This window comes from Mesitornis unicolor, unplaced genomic scaffold (assembly GCF_000695765.1).
Source record: "Mesitornis unicolor isolate BGI_N332 unplaced genomic scaffold, ASM69576v1 scaffold4190, whole genome shotgun sequence".
In the NCBI taxonomy this organism is placed as follows: domain Eukaryota; kingdom Metazoa; phylum Chordata; class Aves; order Mesitornithiformes; family Mesitornithidae; genus Mesitornis; species Mesitornis unicolor.
The window spans coordinates 5,426-30,636 of record NW_010157445.1 but is presented as its reverse complement, the minus strand read 5'-3'; the positions used below and the strand labels follow the sequence as shown (position 1 = coordinate 30,636).

Genomic DNA, 25,211 nt, shown 5'->3' with positions numbered 1-25,211 from the left:
GCCCTGAAAAAAAATCAAGTGCATCGTCAGGAGATGGTAACAGGAAAGTCTCAAGGCAGCAGGCACAGGCAGACTGCATGCTCCTGCTCTATCAGTTGATATAATAGAGAGATCTCCTCTCTCAGACCATTGCTAAGACTCAGAAGACAAACCCTTGCTCTTCCTTCACTGAGGGGTCACTACTAAAGCTGGAGGTACCTTCATCTTTGTACAGCGCCAAGCACGTTGGCTGCATCATGCATATGCAGGGGAGATTTTTGGCAGCAGATATCATCAAACTAACTCTGGGGTGAGACTTTGGTCAGAGCTGAAGGAAAGGCCGTTTGCTGAAGCCCAGGAACCAGAAGGCAGAGATGTGAGCCCAAGTCTGGGCCATTCTTCATTCACTTTAAGATTTGCAAAGGAACCAGCAAAGGTCTCAGGCTCTAATGCAGTTACAGATATCCTGGAAGCAAGGAGCAGGAGCTGATTCTTCAGCACACAGAGGGCCACCCTTTGGGTCTGTCTGTACGGCCTCTGGCACTAGAAGTGAGGCTGGAGCCTGAGGTTTAGGTGCAGATCAGCTCTGCACGTGCAAGGTAAGATGAACTATTACATCCTCCATCCTACCACACGCTGAGGCCACCTTTTACGTTCTCAGTGAATGATGCACTGTATTAAAAAGCCCTTCCCTTCCCACCCACCCCTCCCCAGCTCCCACACCTCCTCTAGGACCAAATCCTGCTGGATGATGGGCATCCCTTGCTCCCACTGAAAGCAGCAAGGAGATGGTGTGCTCAGCCCCTGGCAGCATCATTCATCCAGAGGAAAAGTGTAGGGAGATATTTGGTACCTCTCAGCCAATTGGAAGAGAGGTGACACCGAAAGGGGGGTGCTTCCAGCTCCTCTCTCCACCCATTCTTCATAGCACCCCCCCTCCCTGTCACCACCACCACCGCCATCCTCCTCACACACAAAAGCATTGCAATTAGCTGACTTGAGAGCTGAGGCTTAGCCAGCTGCAAGCAGAAAATAATAAAAAAATACCTTGGAGGGGAGGGAAGCAGCAGAGGAAACGGCAGCCATGGAAGAATACAAATAACTGCCCTCAATTCCCTCCCCCCGCAACAAAATCCAGATCACAAAGCCACGACTGCTGTGAGAAAGGCCGACCTACATGCATCCCCACACTCCTCCGCTGAGAAAGCCGCACACGTCTGCCTCCGGATCCAGGCACTGGACCTCCTGAGCAGCCGGTCTCCACCGGGAGGAATGCCTAGCTGGGATACAGGCAGGATCTTCTTTGTTCCTCAATAGCCACAAGCATCGGTGAGTACAGCATCATCTGGGCTTCCATAATGCTGAGCAGTGTCTGATATTAAGAAACATCAGTCTCCAGCCTGGGATTTGCTTCAGTATCTTGCCTTTCTCTGCGTCCCTCCATGATGCTTTCGGGATTAGCAGAAAGCAGATGACAGCAGTGGGGAGGAGGGAAGGAAGGTGGGGTCAAGGATACCCAAGGTATCTCCTTTGCCTGCATGTAGAAAAATAAAAAATGGAGACATGTGTGGCTGTGTCATGGTCATTGCATGCAGCCAGGCATGGGAGTGAGGACAGAATATATAATGTGTGTGTTTGGAGGACAGGCTGAGACACCAGGCAGGGAGAGCACCCTGGAATGCTCACAGTCAGATCTTTGCTCTGATTCCTATCTCTGCCAGTGCCTGTAATAAAGACGGATGCTGGATTTACTTAGGCCTCTACGTAACTTCATTCCTTTAAAGCAGATACACACAGACAGATTTATCTCCCCCTAGATCATCACCAGCAACACTCTTTGTAAATACAAACCTCCAAAGGAAGCAGAAAAAGCACTGACTCTCTAAAAAAGCCTTATAGCAATGGATCAAACTCTGCTAGATGCTGATTTCCCTGACACCAGGGGACAGACAGAGTAGCTCTATTCACTTGGGAAATCACCCTAGGTCCCTTATCCTAAAATTACTGCCAGTTCCTGGGTACATTTCCAGTGTAGAGGCTGAGCTCAGGAAGAACATTCGCAACTGTTCTGTAGTGGATGGGTTAATGTACATGCCCAGCATACGAGCTGATTTCACTTGAACATGGTCTATATAAAAGAAGGCCTGACCTTGTACCCCAAGGTTCAGCTGTAGCAGTATCCAACTGAGCACATCATATCTGCTATCTCCAACCACATCTGGTCCTGCAAAGGCTTGTCCTTACCCTCAGCTGGACTTTGTTAGGAGTTGTAGGTGCAGTCCCCAGAAAATATGTACAAAGGTCTGATTTTTGCTGGCTGGCAGCATAGGAACCTTCCAGTGAAGGCAGATCAATATATATCATCCTAAGGGCCCCTTGCACTGCTGGGGTGTTCATATGAGTTAAAACAAGGCTTGCTGGATTTTAACTTCCATTATATCAGTGCAGAAGAAATCCCAGACTGGGAACAGCAAACCCACTTTGTCTCCATTTGAGGTGCTCCAGTTTTTTTGGCATCTGCTTCAGTTTACCTGGGAGCAAGGCAGAGATGTGGATTCTTTAGGGGTGTGGAAGGACATTCAATATCCCTGTGAAGGCCTCCTCGCCCTTCTCCGTTTGTTTCCAAGTGCAGTGACAAGCATGGGAATGGAGCACAGGCCAGGGAGCAATAGTCAGGGGTTTCTCTGTGAAACCAAAGTCATTTACTTCTGGAAAAGAAAAATGGAAACTGGTGCAACTGCCAGACCAACCTGAAACCAGCCTGGAAGGAGCTCTTTCTTTTCTTCTCTTTCAGCCACATTTCATTTCCCTCAGCAGAGGTGCTTGTTTATGTTGTGATTAGTTTTGGAAGAGAAGTAACAAGGGAAAAACAGGTGGACATCAGCTCAGACAGTGTCAGTTGTCAGAGAGAAGAGCTAAGGTCACAACAGAGCTTTGATTCAGGGCCAACCTCACCTCCTTTTACTTGTCCAATGCATGTCAAGTAGCCCCAAAACTCCATGTCCTTGCCTTGTTGCTTTTGCAAAACAAGCAGCTATCATCCTGCTTCTCTGTGGAGCACGGTATGAGCATATCTGCTCTGAACGGCTCAGATTAAATTGTCCCTGGTTGTGATGCTCGGTGCCAACCTCTCTGCTCTCCACCTTCCAGCCTGAGCCCTTCCTCGAGGGAACCGCTGTGCAGCCAGCCCCTCTCTGAGCACAATGGGAACCACAGAAGCCACTTTGCGGATGGAAAATGTGGATGTGAAGGAAGAGTGGCAAGATGAGGACTTCCCCAGGTTTGTTCCCTGAAAAACAAAACAAAACAAACCAACAAAAACAAAAAACCAAAACCACAAACAAACAAAATGAGGGAGAATTTTATTTCTTCCTGTAAGAAACCAGCGGGACATGGAGCATGCAGGTCCCTCCCACCAGCCCCAGAAGCAACAGGAGTTTTAACTCCAACAGGGTGTTTCTGACCAGAGAACAGAACTTTTGGGGCAAGGCTGCTCTGAATCCTTAAAAATTTTTGGGAGGCTTCTGGTAGCCCTCTATGAGCATGCCAGGGAGAGGGTAAGGAGCTAGGTGTTAAGGACAGGGAGATGGATGGATGCATATAGGGATGGATGGATGGGTGGATGGATTGGTGGATAGATGGACACCTTCCCAATCTCTGAATCAAGCAGTGTCTCCCCAGACAGAGCAATACTCCTTTGCTAGCAATTTGCCACGGGAAGAAGAGTCATTGGGATCCAATGACCACTGGAGCTGACATGGAGAATCTAAATGGTTGCAAATCTTGTAAGAAACAAGGTGTGTGTAACAGAAAGTGCTAAAGTGGCAGATTTTGCCTTCACAGACACTTTATTAACTGCACAGAGTGCCAAAAGAAAATCCCCATAAGCTCAGTGTGTGCTGAGCTCCCAAAGCCACCCAAAAGGTGCACTCACCCCAGCATTGCCCCACACATCCACCACCAAAGCCCCTGGCCCAGCAGCAGCTCACTGGGGCACACACAGCATGGCCCACACTAAGCCTTGCTGCAGCTGGGGTCTGGGCTGCAGAGGGGCTTTTCAGGGCTGTCCCAGCTGCAGCTGAACTCCCCCTGGCAGCCCACAGAGCCCCTGTATTCACAGACAGAGGCGCACTGTGCTGTGCGGGTGGGCATGCGCGGCCTCTGCTGTGCTAGAAAGGGTCTCCTGTTTCCCTCAGCACTGGCAGATGAGCGTAGTTCTGTTCGCCCTGGGTCCAGCTGCATCACAAATCTAAGCACCTCTGTCTTCCAGCCCAGCACCTGGCTCGCGGGACATGGCTAGTCCTTCCGCTGGCCCCAGAGGTAGGCTCAGCCAAGCTCTTGGGTTTCTAGGATGGATCTTTCTTTCCTCTGAGAGCAGAGCCTTGGGCTGATGGACCTCTGCCAACCTAAGGCTCCCCCAGAGCAGGGTGCTGACAAGCTTTTTAATTGAGTAGATAGGAAAGCAAAGTACTGAAAGGAAAGCAAGGTACCAAAAGGAATGCATTGACCCAAAGCTCTCTAGAAAATCTGGGGACAGAACTGGTCACCCATGCACTAACCCACACCATGATGTTGAAGCAGGAGCAGCCAAGCTCTGCTTCACATTCACCATGAAAGAAGCAAATTTACCCCAGCTGGAGTCAATCCTTCCAGGGAGCATTTCTTCTGCAGAGCCCTCAGCACCACCCAGCACAGGCATCATCGCTCCTGTCCAGCAAACAAAGCACAGGGAGAGATAAAGGGATGTGACTGTGGCTGAGTGGTAAGCCAGTGGCAGAGACAAGGCCAGAGCCCTCCAAACAAGCTCCCCTGCCTGATAAACTGCTGCAGAGGGATTAAATCAGGAATGATGCACATGAAACAGAGCCCGATCAGCCACTAGACAAACAAATGAATGCCAGCTGTGTTTAGCTAGCATTAGGAATAAATAAATAATAATTTCAAGACACTTCCCCCTGGAAGCATTAAAATAATAGGGCAGAAGCTGCTGCATGTGGGACAGCAGCTCTCTAGCAGATGATTTGCTGCATAGCTATTTTTGCTTAGCTGTGATTAACCAATCTTGCCACCAAAAAAAAAAAATCCCAACATAACCTAGACAAAGATCTGGGCTGGGGAAACTGAATTCAGCTGCTCCTTAAGGACACAAAGCAACATTTCCATCCCTTCCCAAGAAGCTGATTTGCAAAACGAGTTCCTGCCTTGCAGGCTGCAAAGGTGCAATGGCAAGGCCCTGAGCAAGCGGAGACGAAAGGGTTCCCCCTCCTGCTGCTCCCTGAAGGTTTAGCCTCCCGACAGCCTGTCTCAGCTGTTTGTGCAAGTGCCGTCCTGCAATGATGCTGTAGCGATGCAGGAGCATGCTCACTCCGTCACACATCCATCGGATCAGATGGTGAAGGCTGGGGCTGGTTGGGGCCTGAGAGAAAGTGCTTTTAGAGGGAAACTGGGCATCACGCTATCAGCGGAGAGCAAAATGGTGGCACCCAACCCTTAGAAAACCTGCTTCATTCAGAAAAATTGGCATCTGGGGCTAGCTGCGTTTGGGAAGGAAGATTTACATGGGAGACTGGGAGGCAGTGATTCGAGCATCCTTTGGGAAGGTAAGAATGTCCTTTTCTTCACCTCTGACTTTTGAATTGCTTTTCTTAAATGAATTCTAGCATCAGAGAGCAGAATGCCTGCCTGCAGCACGTACTCGGGTACAGCTGGGCCTTGCCCCCCCTCCTCTCAATGCTTTATCACCAAGTTGTGCCAGGCGCCAGCTCACAGCCAGATAAACAAACAGCCAGGCCTCATTCAAGACAAAAGCAAAGGGGAGGAGGAGGAGCTGGAGGGGGGCAAAGGGATCTTTCTGGCTGCTCAGGAATACTGTGGCAGCCCATGGGGTCCGGGTGCTGCACAAGCGAGCAAGGAGCAAGCGCCTTTGATCAGGTCGCCAACTCTCATAAATATACAACAATCAGCTAGGAGAGGATTATCCCCTAATCTAAATATTTATAGGGTTTAATTTGGCTGGTGGCTCTGGTGTCATGGCAGCACAAGGAGGAGCCTTTGTAGGGCAGAGCTAGGCTGTATCTTCCCGCAGACTCAGAGGTACCAGACCCCATCATCCCTCTCTCTGCCATTGCCGGGCCATAACGCCAGCAGTTGCTGGACACCAGCCCCAGGCACAGTCCCACCCCCATTCTTACAGCACTGCCTTAGTGGTGGTGGGTTTTCCCCCACATTTCACCCCAGGGCTAGCCCAGCACCCAGGACTTTACACCTGGAGGCACGAGCTCTTCCCCTTGTAGAGGGGGAGCTTTCAGCAAGGGGCAGGTGAAACGAGACTGGCCCAGAAAGTTCCTTTAAAATAGATCTTCAACATCATGATCCTGGCATGGGGTTTGGTCATGCTGCTAGGGGACAGGCATGAGTCCTAGCTCAGATTAAGAGGAAACATGTCCAGCAAGTGTCCAGCTCAGGGTGGACACCAGCTAGGGTTCCTAACCACAATACTGGGAGCCAGATTCTGACTTCACTTACCCCAATATGGGTCCAGCAACTTCCAAAGGGTGACAGCCATGTAATGAGATTTGGCAGTAGTAGGAAAGCCAACTTTAAAATCAGTTGATGTTTCTAGCCTCCAGCTGGAGGCATGGGGATTTACACCAAGAGGATGTGGGAGTCAAGCATGAAAAGCTGTAAATCCTGACCTCCGCCATGGAGCCCCAGGAAGGGAGCACTGGGTCAGCCTTTGGCTCCAAAATATGGGTTTGAGTGCCCAGATCTCAGAATGAACATGGTTCCAAACCTCAGCAGGTTTTGGGTATCACTGTCAGCTTTTGCCAAAAGAGAGTGAGGTGAGCATGGGGTGGCAATTCTAGGATCACACCTAAGGTTTGATCCTTACCTTGAACACCAACTGCCTTAGAGCAAAGTCATTATGGACCAAGGAGGCAGCTGCCTCCTGAGAGAGGTGGTTGTGGCAGGCGTTTGGGATAAAGTTTCGCTCCGCTGCAGCCAGTGCCTGTGGCAGAAGGCAGGATGCACTTTATAAAACCACTGGCGGAAAGTGCAAAGTGCTTTTGTGCTGAGCATCCACTGCCAGCTCGGCTGCTGCTGGGATGAAAACATTCCCCGCTGGGCTGAGGAACAGCCAAATTCAGACTGACTGGACACTGCATTGCCCACACTGTGCAGGGAACAGGAATACAGACACCAGAGACAACTGCAGATGTTCCCTGGTACCCTTGATGAGAAGTCCTGGAGCTTGGCACTGCCTCTCAAACTGCTGACAGAGATAAAAATGGGGATAATATGGAGAGAGCAAGGATGTTTACAAAGTTCTTCTGGGGACAGGATTCGTTCCCATGTCCCCAGTTGGATTTTCCAGTTTATTGGCTGAATGGCAACATGAGGGATGTATTGGGGTGGTAAATGCGGGGATAGTTTGGAGGCTACTAGGCATTGCACTTCAGCAAGAAAGAAAAGCTGCTGGGTTGCTCTTGGGCAAATCACCTGAGTGCATCCTTCAGGTTGAGCTCCCAGGCAAAAGGGAAAGGGCAGGGTGCATGTGGGGTTCCATGTTTTTCCCTGATGTCCCCAGTTCTCTCCACTGTGTGCCAAGGAGAGACTTTCTCCTAAACATCCCCTGTTATGTCCTGTCTTTTTACCTCCAATCTTGGCTTGCCTGCAGACCTCTCCCAGAAGAGACCGGGATGGAGTCACTGGGCAGCCCTACAGAAGACGAGAATACATCCTGTAAGTACCAGCCTGCCTTATCAGGAGTTCAAAGGAAAATAAGCCTATGGGAATGGCAACTTGCAGTTAGGGTGAAAGCCAGCTCTCTTTGAGTATCCACAGAAAATCCCATATGGGAAAGAAAACCAGCAGAGATTTGAATTTGCTAGTCTTTCATAACAAGCTGGGGGCGGAAATAGTTATCTCAGAAGTTTGGGCATTTTTATCCAGTCATACCTGCAGGCATCCAGTACCTCCTGGTTATGACCCACCTCTCTTAGCTTCCAAGACCGCAACCTTAAATATGCATAATAAAATTCCCATGTCTTGCGCTGATACAGGATGAGGACAACCTGTCAGTTATTTTCCTTTTAACTCCAGCTCCCCCAAACACCTTAAACTTTAATGGGGCGCATCGTAAGCGGAAGACGCTTGTTGCACCTGAAATCAACATTTCCCTGGACCAGAGTGAAGGCTCCATTCTCTCCGATGATTTCCTGGACACACCAGATGACCTGGACATTAACGTGGATGATATTGAAACTCCTGATGAAACAGATTCCCTCGAATTCCTGGGGAACGGGAACGAACTGGAATGGGAAGGTAAAAGGCTGATTCTGGGTGAATACCTGCAGGGGCTGGGTTTTGGTGGGTTTTTTTAGTTTCATTTTAACCACTTTTGATACCACTCACCATCAGCAGCTGAGGACCAGCTTCCTCAGCAGTGAAGCACAGTACACACAACCAAGCCCCATCTTCCACACATCCATCTCACCAGGACCCCAGCTATAGCCCAGGAGCCTCAGTGCTATCTCAGCACTTCCGTCTGTTGACAGTGTGGGCAGACATAGTTCATGGATTTGCAAACACCAGACCAGCCATAATTCAGGAGAAGGCATGAGGCTGTGGACACACATGCTGTTCCCCAGGCTGGAAGGTGCCACCTGCTCTGCTCTGCCAGTAAAGCTGTCACGTGAACATTCAAACATCTTCAATAATGTGGTCTTTGCCAACCTGGCTGGTTTTAACTGAATTGGGCTAAGGAGGACTCACACAAGCAGCTCTGCTAGCAGACCAGAAGACAACAGACTCAGGCAGTGCTCTCCTCAGCCAGTACAGATGGATTTTAAAGAGGATCCAGCAAAACATCTGGTGCCCTACCCGTGACTGCGGGTACTATGAGCAGCATGAGATGTTAAGCTTATTGCTATTACATTTTGGCAATGGAGCAAGATTATTAGGAACCACAAACTTACACAGATCAAAACTGCAGATGAAATTGTCTCTCACTGCACACCAAAGCTCTCGCAGAGCCTCTTCGTACACTGTGTTAGAAGCAGAAATGTTTGTCCTTTTTCCAGATGACACTCCTGTAGCCACAGCCAAGAACATGCCTGGGGACAGTGCAGACCTGTTTGGGGACGGTGGGACAGAAGATGGGAGTGCTACTAATGGACGGCTCTGGAGGACAGTCATCATTGGAGAGCAGGAGCACCGCATCGACCTCCAGATGATCAAACCCTACATGAGAGTGGTGACGCACGGAGGTGAGGGAGAGGGCAGCCTAATCCTGGCTTGATGGATTTCTTTCAGTCCATCTTTGTCAGGCCAGAAGGGATGCCATGACTGATTGTTTGACTGTCTTTAGGGAAAAAATGCTATTTGTTTTGTACCACCACGAGGCAGAGAAGCACAAAAGCACCCAGCTCATGCTAAAACCCATATAGCCACTGTAGCAGCCTTCAATAAACCAAAGCAGTGACAAAGCTGGCTATAAGCAAGACTAAATCTAACCTGATCATCAGCCCTAGATGTGGGCAGCATGGCCAGTGAGGAAGGGACTGCAAGTGCTCAGTCCCTCTGTAGCTCGGTGCCTGAGCTGTCTTTGGAGGCACAGCACATCCACAGTTAGCGGACATTTCTGAAATCTGAGCAAAGTCAAGCAGGGACCCTGGGCAAAGCTCTCAGCTCTGTGCTTTGACACACACAGATTCCTTCCCTGAACTCCACATGCATGTTATAGCCACAGCCAGGATAAGAGGCAAATCTGATTGTGAAAGAGGTTCATAAGAGGAAGAAACATTTACCTAGAACTGAATAGAGGCACAAAAAGGCCCAAATATGGCAATACATCTTTGCTGCTATTTTTCCTTCAACTCTTGCATCTCCCACCAGAAAGAGTCACTGATGATGGCTGTGTCATTCTTTCCCAGGATACTACGGAGAAGGTCTCAATGCCATCATCGTCTTTGCTGCCTGCTATCTCCCAGACAGTAACCTGGCTGATTACCACTACATCATGGAGAATCTCTTTCTGTAAGTAGCTGGTCAAGGTTTATGAGGGACAGGAGAGCAAGGAAGGTAACTTAGGCTCTGGGGAAATGGTATCTATGTATTCATTGCATCAGGAACCTCAGCTGGAGAAAGTTTGAATCCAGGCCAAATGAGCCCAGGGTGCAGCTGCAGACTGTAGTGTGCGTCACAGCATTTGCATCCCAGTCCAGTCAGTCAAAGCATTCAAATGTTCAGTGTTAATTAAGCCAACGATGGACTCACAACAAGGCTAGAGCATATGTATACAATGCTGAACAGCTGGTAGATGCTACTGCTAGGCAGAAGAGTGGCACAGGGGTGTCTATCAGTGTATGCACTATGCTAACAAGTATTAGCAATTCCCAAGAAAAGCCCCTAGGCATCCTGCAGAGTTGTCAGGAGAATCTGAAACCTGTTCCAAGGTCTACAAAGAAGAGGTCTGGAGGTCTTTTGGGATGATGCACAGGCACCTGGAGAAACCTTAAGGGACCTTATATTTCCATTGCTTTTGATCACTGCCCAACAGATACGTGATCAGTAGTCTGGAGCTGCTGGTGGCTGAGGACTATATGATCGTGTACCTAAATGGAGCAACACCCCGGAGGAGGATGCCAGGCCTTGGCTGGCTGAAGAAATGCTATCAGATGATAGACAGAAGGTGGGAATACTGTTGGTATTGCCTCTTTATTCTTCCTTGTCTGCTTCCCACATCTCTTCCACTGCTTTCTCCCAGCCACTCCTCTATCCTCACTCCCCTTCCTCTGTCACAGCTTTCTGACTTATTCCAGGGTCTCTTCATCTCCTCTTCTCCCTTCTTCCCTCACAAGCACCTTCACGGAGATCAGGCTAATATAGCACCCAAGCAAAGCAATACTCCTATAATCTGCTGGCTATGAGCTTAAATAAGGTTCCTAAGGCCATGGGCAAGGCATTTGTCTGGAGACACCCAGCTGAGGTTGGCGACCATCATAATGCTTATTAGTGCCCTGACACATTACAGGTGAGTTTAAGAAAAGGTACTTTGAATCTGACTTTCTGTCCCATGGCTTTTCCACAGGCTGCGGAAAAACCTCAAAGCATTGATAATCGTGCATCCTTCGTGGTTCATCCGGACGGTGCTGGCTATATCCAGACCCTTCATCAGGTAAACATAACATGCTCCCAAACTCAGCTGGTTTTGGAGTGGAAGTTTAATCTCATGAATCAGATCTTAAGCTCACTTTTAAGTAGTAGTGACCAAGGCAAGACTGTTTGTCATTTGTTCTACATCTCTCTGATACCTCCAAGGGCAACACCAGAGGTGGTTTTAGGAGACACCGTGCTGATCTGGATCCAGATCAAAGCTTGTCCCAATGGGCAGCACATAAAGATTCACTGGAAAGTGTAGGAATGATGGTCCTTTTTCACTCCTGCAGATATTGAGAGACAGGGGTCAAAGTACATTAATGTGGCATCTCACCACAATTTTGAGTCATCAGCATATTAGCACTGGGAGAAGAGGCATATCCTCAGACTAGAGAGGATACAGAGATGCAGAACTCCCTATTTCTATCAGGAAAATTCTGACTACCTGTGGAGAGAATATCAAAACAAGACCTCCATCACACACTTTCTCTCTCTCTGCCAGTGTGAAGTTTATCAATAAGATCCAGTACGTTCACAGCCTGGAGGAACTGGAGCAACTTATCCCAATGGAGCATGTGCAGATTCCAGACTGCGTCTTACAGTGAGTACCAGAGGGACCCTGGGGCATGTGTAGCTCTGAGGAGGCACAGGACAAAACTCCTGTGTCACAGGATGATGTGTTGAGTCAAAACGTGTGAACTGGAAGTGCAGAGCCTTGGGCAAACCTTATCTTACTCATCTACTGGTGCCAAGCAAGAACCTGCACACTGTGCTAGCTTGCAGCTTCTGTCACATTAACAGCAAACATTGCATTTTACAAGAAGTCAACATTCCTGACTGGGTAACATTTAAGGAATGTTTCCTGTTTGTTGCAGATACGAAGAAGAGAGGATCAAGGCCAGAAAAGAAAGGTAAAATTAAGTTTGAGGGGGAGGGATGGAGGGTGGGTTCATTTTCTTGGGATGTCGTTGCTTTCTTTCATCATTATGTTATAACCAGTCAACTCTATGTTCCTCCTACCCTGATAGCCCACACAGCCTACACTTATTTTCTACTGATTTTCTCAAAATAAGCAAAAGCTGCAGGAGGGAGGAGAAGCTCGATTAAAAGGTTATTTATCAATGGATCTGTTCCTTTTATCCCCACAAGTGCACACATCCTGAACATGCACTGTATGTGCTGGCAAAGATCATGAGAAATCACTCCATCTATAAAGATGGCATCTTTATCCCCATGTGACTATGCAAACTGACCTTAAAATGAGAGCTAGTGCTTATTTTAAAAGCCACTTCATTCTGCTAGAGTGGCATAAAGAGGGCCATTAGTTTACAGTTTGTTTTGTTTAGTTTTCTAGAGCCATTACATCACTGGCGATTTAGGTTAGAAGTGCTGGCCATGAACAGCGATAAGAGTCAGCTCAGCTAAAAGCAGAAGGCAGTTGCAGAGAGAGGAAAGACCATCAGGGTCAGCACAAGGGTCATGTGCTAGCGTACCACCTCTGGTGCTGCCGAACTGAACGGGAGGTGCTGGTTTGGGAGGATTCAGTTCAGCATTAGCTGCCAAAAAGCAAGTTGCCTGCTTGAATTAGTCAGCTGCTCTCTCTAGGGAGTCAGGGTTATCATGGCTGCGTATCACAGGGACTTATACTCATTTCTGATCAGAGCTGTAACCTCTGTCTGAGCTCCAGCTGTCTCCCTAGAAAGGCCTTAGATACTGTGCTCTTTCACATTGCTTGCTCCAGGTGATAGATCTCAAACACAATTTGTATTTACAGAGCAGAAGAGAAACAAGACATGGCTGAGAAGGAAAGGTAACTACTCTTTTTTATTTATCCTTCACTTACAAAATAGTTATTACAAAACGCTCTTCTCTTTGGTGAGAAGAACGGTCCTGTTTCCTGGTAACACTCCCTGGGGAGCCAGGCTCTGCACTTTCAGGTGGTGTTTGGACCCAACAGGACATTTCTAAAGTGTCTGGGAATTCCTAAAGCCTCTCCCTAACAGCTTCCTGTGCCATCACTTTTGTGATGTTACTGACCTTCACCTATGTGAATGGATTCCTGACACTGCTTTTCACCTCTGTAGAGCTACTGAACTCTGTCACGAACCAGAGCTAGAGGCACCAGGGAACCTTCTCCTGACATTCAGCTGTAGCATTTGCACGCTGGTGCAATGCAGAGGGCCAAATACCGCTGTCAGGCACATCTTGGCTGTGCGTAAAGGCAAGATATGAGGCTGTAACATGAGATGGGGAAGGAAAATTCTAGGGAGGTTTAGAAGACAGTGTCAAAATCCTACACCAGGTTTTGGCCTGGTTTTGGCTCTGCTTCAGAGAGATATAGTCTCTCATTTTTAATTCTTTCTAACTAGCTCCTGAGGGGGAACAGTGCATATTTCTGCTATTCTCTTCCCAGAGAAAAAGGAGCTTTGTTCAAAATTGCCAAGGTCTATTGGACGAGTCTGAATTGTTCTGAGAAACAAATGGGACCTCAGGGCCAAAGGAGAGGATGATTAGTTTGTGGTGGAGATTCACTTCTTGTTTTGCTGGTTCTCTTCCAAGCAGGCCTGTGCCCCCAGCAGAGGATCAAGAAACCAGGTTTGTAATTTGTAATCCACTTACAGGAAAGACAAGGCTGGGTTAGACCCAGGACCTCTTTAGCCTGGTGCCACGCACCTCACACAAAAGAGACATCAGTCACTTGGCAGCTTGGGCCAAAGCATGGACTGGTCACAACTGCAGCTGCAATGAGGGCACTTGAGCAAAGCTGCCCCTCAATAAAATATCTGGCATTTGCCACATGATAAAGACGTGCACATGGGAAGTTACTGCAAAGCTGCCTTCCTTTACCCTACAGTAACTTTTTCATGGTCCTATATGCTCAGGAAAAGTCCATAGAGAAGAAGAAAGCCAATTCAAGCTATGAATGACATTATCTTTGGCCCTGATACACTTTTGTAGAGGATTACACCCAAACATACTCATGTTTTTTGACATAGTGGGAATAACAGGTTTTTTACACAAATTTGCCTTCTAAAAATAATTCTGTCTATCTGTTTCTTCCCAGTATGTCATGAATCGAAGCAGAGTGGAATGAATGGAGTAGCAGAATGACGGAGCCTGGCAGTCACCCACGTAAATGACCTTTTGGTGTAAGACCTTATCACCATCTTATTCCGAGTTCTGTAAGCTCACGGAGCCTGCCTCCCCTGTCTCCAAGATGCAAAGTCCTTTAAACTTCTTGAAAATATTTTACTTTCAGAGAAAAAAGCCCACAAAACAAAGTATGCCAAGAATAGCACTTTTCAGGACAGGTTCCAATGTGTTTCAATAATGGTCTGCAGAGAGCTATTAAGCAGTGCAAATAGATACCATGTTTCCTCTTAGTAAGTTAAGAGCATCCTGTAGTCCATTAGTCACCAGCCCAGAAAGAGATCTATTTTTTGTTTAAATTATAATCCATTCCTCTAACTTGCTGCTGGCCAGCACTGAGACATTTTGCTTTGAACTGCACACCCGGTTTCCTCCATACAGACATTGCAAGAGCCATGGCCCCAGGGAATTACTAATACAGGAAATGAAAAGAGTGCATTTTCATCCTTTCTATAGCCAGTATATGTTTCTTCCTGAAAATATAAAGTGCCCACCGGTCTAGGAACCTCTTCCAGCCTTGACCGCCTCAGTTAATTCATTGCCAGTTCCTCTTATTAACTCACACTGAACCATTCCTACGAGGAAATGCCATGTTTTTTCCCTCATTTGTTCTGTCTCAGTTTGTAAGGCACTCTGATAATTTTGGAAAAGGGTCCCATTTGGCACAGCAGCCTCCACAGAACCTTCTTATGAGCATCTTCTCATAGCAACGCACACACACCAAAAAGGTCTGGTTTTAAGAAGGAGCCTTACGGACAGGAAAGTTTTCCACGCCTTGTCTTTGTATTGATTTCATGACACTGGACAATCATTCACTATTAATACCTCCTATTGCGGAGACAAGCTGCTAAATGTTTGAAGTTTCCTGCTTGCCATCCCTGGGTAATGAGAGCCTCAGCTACAAACGTACCTGCCTGGGAAAAACCTGGGTGGAGAACGCTGCAGAGGTGGAGGCAGGACACTGTGCCTGGGTTCACCTTCTCAGTCAGCCAAGAGATGCAGATGTGATATTGAGACTCTTGAAACTTGTTTTTTGGACTCATGAGGATTCTGTGAGCAAAGGAGGGAAGAAAATTTAAGTCTGGTCAAAATCATTTGGAAACTCCCAATTTCACCAGAGCCAGCTTACATAAACTGTCTCAAATGCATCAGGTAAAAGCCCTTGCAGACAACTGCAGATGAAGAATTACCTGCATATTTCACCACTTAAGGAATATTTCAAGCCTGACAACCCCAACCCAAGGCTGTTTGTTGGAAATCATCACTGCTTCACTCAGCTCTGAAATCCCCTGGAGGACAATTCTGGCAAAGCAAGATTTTCCTCAAGCTAGAGATGTCTCCTCTGTATAGATAAAGCTTCTTTTTTTTCCTTTCAGTGAATAAAACTGCTACTTTATTTTCCCAAATGCTACAAAGGACGGCCAAATATGCTTTCTAACTTTACTTCTCATTTAATATATGTTCTTCTCATGCACTTCAGTCATGGATGTATTTACCAAACAGACCTTTGCATGAAAAAAGAGCACTGCACCCACAGCATTAACCCTAGAAGATGGTAAAAAGTCCATATTCCGTCCTACCAGCATGTTAACAATAAACACCAAGCAAGCATTGACCTCCATAGCTTTCTAGAAATTTCATTATAAGCAAAGTGAATTCTATGCTACAAAGGAAAAACAGCACTTCCTGGTTTTTGGCTTTTAGGTTTTATGCCAATATCACCTCCCTGCAAAAGGCATCCTGTCCCAAGCTTTCCCAACAGTCAGTAGACATCTGTTTCAAGACAGAAGCAGCAGTCGGAAGTTTTCAAATATTAATTTCAAACATTAAATTTTCAAACCTGATCTGCAAAGCTGTGTATGCTTTTTCACACGTGGTCTGTCAGATGGACTAAATGAACCCGATGAAATTAAGACAGGACTCTTCTGATCAAGTGAATTTTAGCTCACGCTATAAGCAATCACAAATCTCCTTGTAGTATAAGAGATTTATATAGAGAACTCACTATCTCCCACTGATAATATTTAAACCTAGATTTTCCTTTTTTTCTTTTGAGACTGTTTTTAAGCATTTAGATAAAAAAATCATTTGCTACGCATTCCACAAAAGAATGCAATGCAGTTGGACACTGAAAGGGAAGTTTACAAATACATAATGAACAAAATTGATAGAATGTTTAATACTGTTTTAAAAGTACAACTCTAGAAACCTTTTATGTGTCTGTAGTTACTAAACACTTCAGTGAAAAATGTTCACAACATCATGGAAAATACTGCTGTTACGGAACACATGGACACGGAAGATAAGAAACCTCAACTATGTTCAGTCCTGGGACCTGAAGAAATGAACTGCTGCTTGATCCTCAGCAGTAACCATACCAGAAGAATGTGGTTTTCAGTTGTTTTGGTTTTTTCCAAAGAAAAGACACTGTATCTACATTTTCAGAAAAAAACTACGGAATGAGCAGACCTGAAGATGAGACTTCATATTTTTTTCAAGTCATTCCTTCAGGGCAAGGTTAAGAGTTCAGCTGTGAGAAGGACAGATTACCAATTTCATTTCAATTTACAAAGGAATTCGTTTGAATACAAAAGTCAATTTGTAACTTCTTTGAAACAGTTTTTCAAAAAGTGCACTTTCTGATAGAGCACTATAAGTAGTATGCACTATATTTTAATTTTTAACAAAGTTTTATGAGTGTATAAATTTTATGTTCCTAGATGGATGGATGTGTATATGTCTTTTCAACATAGAAAAGAACCTGCAACCTGTAATGGATCAACCATAGCTAAATGTAAAAAGTGCGTTTTTATAGCAACAAAAAAAAGAGTCACTAACTTCTTTCAAACAGTGATTTTAGACGCTGCTTGAAACCAAAGTAGCTTCAAATTCTTCAACAGAAACACAGAACTAATCAAGCTGGCAGTGACCCTTTACCAAATATGGAGCAACATAGATAGCTAAGTTGGAGGTTGATCAACCTGCACAAACTTTCGTCCCAATCAGATCTACGTGCTTAATATCCTCATGCCAAATACGCCACATTCATCTTTAGAAGATTATTACCAATTTAGATCCACCTCGCAGTGGAGGTGGGAGATTCCAGTAACTCAAGGCCAACTGATGGGAGTGCGGGAGGCTGCAGACAGGTGACGGAATTGCATTGGTGGGGAGTTGTCAGCTAGCGAACAAACCCACCTTGCACAAAAATCAAGCAGTGACAACAGAAATCTGAGGTGTCTGAAGCCATTTTACAAAGTTTTTTGCCACTTCCTTAAAGAGAGCTGCTCCCACAGCCTGTTTGCAAAAGGGTTTACCAGCCAAGCTCTACATTTCCACTGGAGATGCAGTATGTAAGAGAAATATGCTATACCAGCAAAAACAACAACAAAAAATGTTGCTAGTAAAAGTGCTTTTACATTAGAACTTTTGCCAGTATATATACATATGTTTAAAAATAAAATAAACTACATCCTTTTAGCAATACTGCTATACTGGTCAATGTTCCAAATGTACACCAGGCCTTGTTTCCACTTCATAAAAACATCTCCAAAGGATAAATATTTTGACTTATGAATGCACTGTATTATATCAAAGAGCAGGCATTATCTACATCTTCCTGGTCTTGGATTCTACCTTTCATGAGATTTTCTAATGGTGAATCCAGGGATAGCCACCATTTTAGCTGCAGAAAAAGTTATTTTACCCCCATGATAGCATATTCACAAAAAACATGGTATTCTTACAGCCTAATTAATGGCTGAATTTCAACATTCACCCAGCGTCAGCCTACAAACTGAAAAATCAGATCCCTTCCTGTTCAGTTGATGACAGACTAGGAAATACTTTCGCATCTCTTTAAGGTCATCATGGGACTTGGCCCAGCCTTCGTAAATGCAGTCACCAGATTTATACAGTTAAACGACTTTGTTTTGACATACATAGGAATCACCCAGATTTGGGACTGTCCAGTAATTTTCATTTTGATTCACAAGGAACACATAGGAAACAAAACTGAGATGCTGCTGTATATTCAAGTTGGATAATTAAAACAATTTCTTCTGTACAGTACTGTGTAAATGTGAGTGGATATTTAGAGCATACCTCATTGCAATTTTTCCATCTATTTTTTCCAAAGATTCTTTGCTTACAGATGTGCATACACATATATGAGAAAACCTCAATGGTAAAGGTTTTAAAAGCAACACATCTTCAGTTTTACATATCTAGGGATGAAAAAGCAAAAGAGTTAGTGAAATTCTGGTGCAAATAAGTTCAGATTGGCCTGACAGCAGGTGAAACGTACAGGCAAATTTGCTATAAATACAAAAGCACATTTTCTCTTTTGTATTTCCATATTTACTGGCAGTCAAAAATACAGCATGCTACTGGTAAAGTGAATTTTAAAAAGTCACCATGACAATATAACATAATCTATCTCAGTTTTTTCTTTCCTTTGTAGTATGTCCTTTTAACCCAAACCTACATGTAAAAATGTGTGAACTGTCATTTTTCTAAAGTGTTTGTAATTAGGTGGTTTATGCTAGAAGATATAGATTGCTGTTAAGTATGTATTATTATTTTTGCTTTGTATTATTCCATGAGAATCTGTGGATACTCAATTAAAATGAGACTAATCCTTAAGCAAAAGTGCATATCCCTCTTTTTGTCAGTATCTTTTATTTACACTTCGGTTCCATATTGAAAATGCAATGAAAATTTTTGTGTGGATGCTATTCCCTTCAATACCGTAAGTCCAAGTCCTCCCTGGCAATTTTGATACTGCAAAATGAACTTGCAATGTTTTTACTAAAATAACTTCTATTTTACCAATATGGCAGATGATCTCTCCAAGTTTCCCTATGCTTTAGAAAAGAGTCATGTGAAAACTGCTTCCCCTGTATTTCTCTCAACCTGTACAGAACCACACCTCTCCCAGGTTTTTAATCTCACATTATTTGTACATATTTTTTAATACTCAAATTGATAAAATAATTGGGAATTAAATTATAAAAGCAAACACACACACACAAAAAAAAAACAAACCCCAAAGCTGCTTAAACAGAAAAACACCCAAATCCTTATAAACAAATACAGGAAAATGCCTGAGATGTCTAATTTGAGTGGGTTTTAGATAGGCTATTAACATGCTTCAATTAATGAACTAGAAGTATGAATACATACAAGTCTAATCCTATAACAAGCATTACTGTATTCACGCTGTGAAATAACTCATTTGGGAAATGCACATTAGATTAAATGGGTATATATTCGTAGGGTCAGATTTTGCAGTATATATGTATGAAAGCAGATTTTTTGCTATGATTTTATTTTCACCAAAAAACTTCTACCCCGATCACGTTAGTATCAGCAACATTTTTTTCTGCTCATTCTCTCTTATTTTTTGTTAAACTTGTATACTGATGTTTGTAGAAGGAATTGCAATGCTATAGTATAAATATTAAATTTGCATGGACAATAACACTGTAGGAACCTGTTGTTTCAGCAGTGTAACAGCAGCATGCTGCTAACCCCAGGCAGCACACTGTAAAATCCTGTAGTTACTTGCTTTTGCAGCCCTTCTGATGTAAGCATGTGGGTTTAGGTTATGAATGAAATGAAACTCTTCCGAAAAATTTCAAGTGGCCTTGCACAAAAAGGCCACTAGCAGCGCTGGTGTGTCAGGAAGGAATTCAGTCACTGCCAGCAAAAAAGGAGACAGGGAGTCTTGGTTGAGGTATGCCAAAACCCAGCTCTGAGCACAAAGAATGCAGCCAATACAGCAGACAAAGTTCAAAAGCTCATGGTGTTATGACTACCCCATGCCACAAGAAATAGGATTAACTGCTACCCTACCAAAGCAACAAAATTTCCCAATCAGAAGACAAGATGTCCTTCCTCAAAAGAAAACATACCCTATAATCACCCTTCACTGTAGTTTTCCATTAGCCACACTATATTCCTCTGTTTGATTGCAATTTTATATTATAGTTTTCATTTAGCAGTCTTTAAAAGCTAATAATCTTCTCTAGAAGAGACATTTTAAAAGACCTCTGCAGCAAACTGACTGCTGTTTAAAACAGAAGAGAGGCCCTCACTCTTTTAAATATTAAGATTACATTATTGGTTTGAGAGGTTTTGGCAGAAAGAGAGAGAAAAGTTAAAGATTAACTGTTTATTGCTCTTGTCACCACTTAGTTTACCTATGCTACGTTTTTCTTAAGTGCATCTCTGCAAAGCCCTCCCACAGCACCCTGTAAGATAAGGGCTTTCAGAGGATGGAAGAGCTGGGACACTTACTTCACTTTTCTCAACTGGTCCTGCAATCCAAGTAGATTTATATTCCTTTTAACCAAGCTGGTGGCAGCTGTGATTAAGATCAATAGCAGAATATCAGGTAAATTTATTGGCATTTTTTCTAATAAAATTTTAGCCACTATAAACCCTCCATCAACTGCACAGTTAGTTTTCATGGCTCATTTTCTTTGAATTAAGTGCCTAAACCCCCCTAAATCGCATGCTGACTTCACACATCTCACATTTACTCCACGATCAGCTCTAATTTTAAGACAGAAAAAAAACAAAACATAACCATACTGTGATTTTAAAATATTTTTAAAAGCTTGTCTTTCCTCCAAAACATAAAATCACTTTCCACCTAGACCTCACTTTTGCAGTTTGAATGAGAAGTCAGCATTTTCCCACTCCTCCTCAGTTCTGAAACCTCTTCTGTCAAACGAGTTGTGAGCTAAACTGTCACACAAGTGGAAATCTCTTCTCCCACATGTGCTTTACGTGGCTGTTCTTCCCTTCAAAATGACTGAGGTTCCTGAATGAAGCAATATTGAAGAACGTGCTAATTACGGCACTGACTGTTCCAAGGCGTTTGCCATCACTGTTAATCATGATGCGCCACAGATAGAAATGAAGATTCCCAGCTGAAAACAATTAGAATCTTCTCAAAACAATTAACCTCAACACTAGGAATGAGATTCATCTCTCTTAATTTTATCAATCTAAAAATTAGATACAGAGTCTAAATTAGTCTTAGTTTCCTCTACAGTTGATGAAAAGAGATGATTTCACCTGTCTTAGGATGGGATTAATCATTCTGGTGAGGCCTCTCTCTCTCCACTGATAAGAGACGTAGCTAAACATCTTCACACTACGCACATGTCTTTTAGGCTGTCAGTTAAATGAATCACAACTTAGGGAGGAAAATGAAGCGATAATGCAAGTGAAAAAGAAAGCAAGCAATAGAACGTTCCTCCCTTTTTTAGCACAGGGGAGGTCAGTACTTTGATCATTCAACTTGTCACCTTAGGTTAACTTCTCAGATGTTTGAGACTTTTTGTGTACTTGACCTTTTGTTTAACAATTTAATATGATCAAAAGCAGTCAGTTTTCCTGAGTAACATAAGCCTGAACATAAACAAGGGAATGCTAGCTGAAGAGCTGAGTTTAGAGAAGAGATTTGAAGCAGAAAAGAAAGCAAACACATTCCAGTTAAAATGCATTTTAGACAGGTTGCATTTTTTTTGTCCATCAAAAAACAGCCACAATGGAAAACTCAGCCTCTAGATAAAAGTTAATAATGCCCAAACATGAGCTGTACGAACAAGATTTTGTACCTGGAATGGAAAGAAAAGAGAAATTACAGGCAGGGCTTGGACAATATTGCTGACAGATGCTCAGAACATAGCTTTGAGAAAATCTAATTGTGAGAGCACTTGAGCTAAAGACTGACTGGGCTTGAATGTAAAGACAATGACTGCTCAGGTGGTTGTAAGCGAGCAGCACTGCATCAGAATAAATTGACTCAATCATTGACTCCTCACGTTGTTGTAAACAAGCAGCACTGCATCAGCATAAATTAACTGATAAGTTATTCTGTTCTCAGTGTGCCCCATCCTGCCCCAAACAACCTACAGTCTCTCAAAACTGGGTAACTCCTCACTTCAGACAAAGGACAGTCAGTATTCTTGCATCATATTACTCAATTTCAACATTTTTTTCATTCTTTACAAAATTGGTAATGAAAATAACTGGTCTGTGGTGTTGCTGTCACAAATTTTAACTAGTATTGAAGATCAATATTTTCTCCCTGTTTGCCTTTAACAACAAAAATGGTCTTACAAAATGTGAGTCACATCAGTAAATCTACCAGGAGAAGTCAATTTTTATATAAAATGCCTCCACAGCAACATAATGTATTCAGTGAAGATCCTTGCGCAGGATCTGTGTCCAGATCTCAGCCATCACTCAGTTCCCCACACAGCCTCCGTCTGTGCGGTCACTGCAGTGGCCCATGGTCAACAGGTAGAAACAGGCACCTGCAGAGAATGGCATCAATCACTGAATTTTGAGATGGCTGAGCAGAATGAGCCCGATTCTCATCTGGCACAAAATTACTTTCCTGTATCACTGGAACTACTCCCCCTCTGGGGACAGAACCGGTCTGCAAACTCCTCGCAGCTGTGACAGATGCAGCCCAGCCTGAAATGAGATCAAATATACAAGGACTAACACCAACAGTAAACGAGTTCCAGAAACAGGAGGCAATTGTCCTGCCCTCCGATTTGGACCCCATACCCGTGTGTCACAGTGACCATGATGGCAGGCAGTTCCCTCCTAAGGAAGGTAACAGTTTGTTCTTTTTTTCAGCTACCTCTAGCCAAAGAGGGCAAGGGGAGCACAACAAGGGAGCCTGGGCTCTGTTCTTAGCACAGCACTGAACATATTTAGCATGGGTATAAGTGAACAGCAGTAACACAGGTGTTAATGGCATCAAACAGGAGAGAACCGCAAGGAAGAAAAGATAAGTATATTAAATTTTCTTATAATTACAGCATTTCCTTTCTAAAATACATTCAAAGTGTTACCCTGCACACACTGCTGAATGTACTCAATTGTTTTTCACCCCAGGATTATATCTGGATAAGCAATCACAACACACTGAAGCATGTTGATTTTTCTCAAGTGTTATCAGAAGAAAGATATATACATATTTGTATACATACATATACATACATGTATCTTCTATACAAGGATCAGAACTGATATTCTCTGTTTTTTTAAAACAGAACTCAAAATAACCCAAACTGAAGCCAAAATAACTCATAGGACAAGTGACCCTCTGTGAACACTACGGCAAGTGGGTTTCAAGGCTGAGGCTGAAAGGCTCCAGTCCAGAACACACTCAGTCCTGTAGATCCATGTGACACAGGGGATTTGAGTGCACCAGGATGTTCTGACAGGCTCTGCACCGAAGCATCTCACAGGAACCAGTCATGCAGGAACCGGGATGGTGCAGGTGGGAACAGCAAGGAAGGGTCAGGAAGAAGCTGCGAAGGAATGCTAGGAATGCAGAAAAGAGCAGAAAAATCCTTGGTAACATTTAAAATTGGTAGAAACATTTAAAACAGACAGTTTACCCAAAAATGCATCCCACATTGGTGGCATGGTAGGGACAGAAAAGCTAAACAGAAAAAGAGGAACCCTGTGGTTGTCTGCCTTCTCTTCTCACCAGCCGCAGCTGAGTTCTTTGCTCTCTGGAGGCTGCTTTTTATCAGCTATACCAATGCAAAGGGCTTTTGTGTTTCCCCTGGTGAAATCCCATTGGGAGAAAGCATTTCTCCAAGAGGCAGGTGAAGCTTGGTGGAGTGGGACGATTGCAGCCTGAGAATTTCATAGACCCCAGGGTAGCAAAGGACTGGGCACAGGGAAGCCTCAACACCTGCAAGCTGGCTTAGCCCTACCAACCTCAAAATGAAGCAGCATGGGCAGGGATGAGCTTTTAACAGCAAAAAAAGGAAAACTTCCCTTTGTTGTCTGCACATTACCTACTCAGACAGAATTGGAAGAGTCTGTCAAACGTACCCGAAAAACTGTCAGAATATTTTGGAGCGCTGGATGAATCATCACACATTAACAACGTGCCTTATAGCTCAGCTTCTTCACTGTGTGTTTGCTGTGAAAAGCTTGAACACACATTTCATGCCTTATTCATTCTCCATTCTTCTTTATTTTCCAAACCATCTTCAGGTTTTGCTTACTTCTTCTCATCCATCAGTGCGATCTACATTGGCCAACTGAGTGTGGAGTAACATTAGACATTCTCTCCTAGAATAAACCAGAGAGTTAAAAAGTGGGATTCTATTACTTTTTTTAAATGCTTCTAATTCATTGCTACTGCGTATACAATTCATAGCAACACACAGACCAGGACTAACTACTTTGTCACACATCTGCAAGCATATGCCAGCTATCAAATGACACTAGAAATGTCTGGCATCTGTTTTAAAATTTATTCCTGGAATTACTGTCATTGTTACCTGGCACCACATGTACACAAAATAGAGGCATTTCTTGCATATCTTACTCCTTTCTGCCTCTGTATCACTAATCCTATGAAACAAATTCCTCATGTAGACCACTGAAATCCAAAAAGGATCCTTTCTTGCAGCATCGTGGTCAACAGCTCCAAAGGAAAAGTTTGGGAAATGCAGCATGGGAAGTGAAACAACTGCAGAACCTGATACTTTGGGAACTGAGAATTTAGAAGAGTTTCTGCATCTCTGATTGGACTTCTTCAGTAATGAGGTGGCTGCCTTTGGGCTCCAGTTTTCCCTCATAGTCGTCACTTCAGATTACCTCTTAATCTGTTCCTTTTACATTTACCCTCTTGGCCTTTCATTCAGGCCCATCACTTTTCCTTCCCTCTAGACTATTTTTCCAGGTTAATCCCATAACCTCAGTCGTGATACACAGATTCACCTGTATTTTTCTTCTTTTTGCTTCTCCCTGATCCCACCTTCTCTAAGTTTGCAGAGTGTGACCTGTTTGCCACTCTCTCCATTGGACTCCACCAAGGCAGCCGCAGGATCAGATGCAGTGGTGGCAGAAAGTATCACCCCTGACAG

At 44.2% G+C, this 25,211-nt stretch overlaps 1 protein-coding gene across 1 annotated transcript; it reads left to right on the top strand.

Annotated features, from left to right (window-relative positions):
* Positions 1 to 3,182: 3,182 nt before the first annotated feature.
* Positions 3,183 to 13,734, top strand: ATCAY (ataxia, cerebellar, Cayman type; the record flags this gene model as incomplete). The annotated part of the gene is made up of 11 exons (XM_010180053.1): positions 3,183 to 3,259; positions 7,658 to 7,722; positions 8,083 to 8,304; positions 9,063 to 9,248; positions 9,915 to 10,017; positions 10,541 to 10,672; positions 11,072 to 11,158; positions 11,642 to 11,740; positions 12,015 to 12,050; positions 12,914 to 12,949; positions 13,699 to 13,734. Coding segments are annotated over exons 1-11 (1,079 nt in total), but the record flags the coding sequence as incomplete, so codon positions are not given.
* Between the last annotated feature and the right edge of the window lie 11,477 nt (positions 13,735 to 25,211).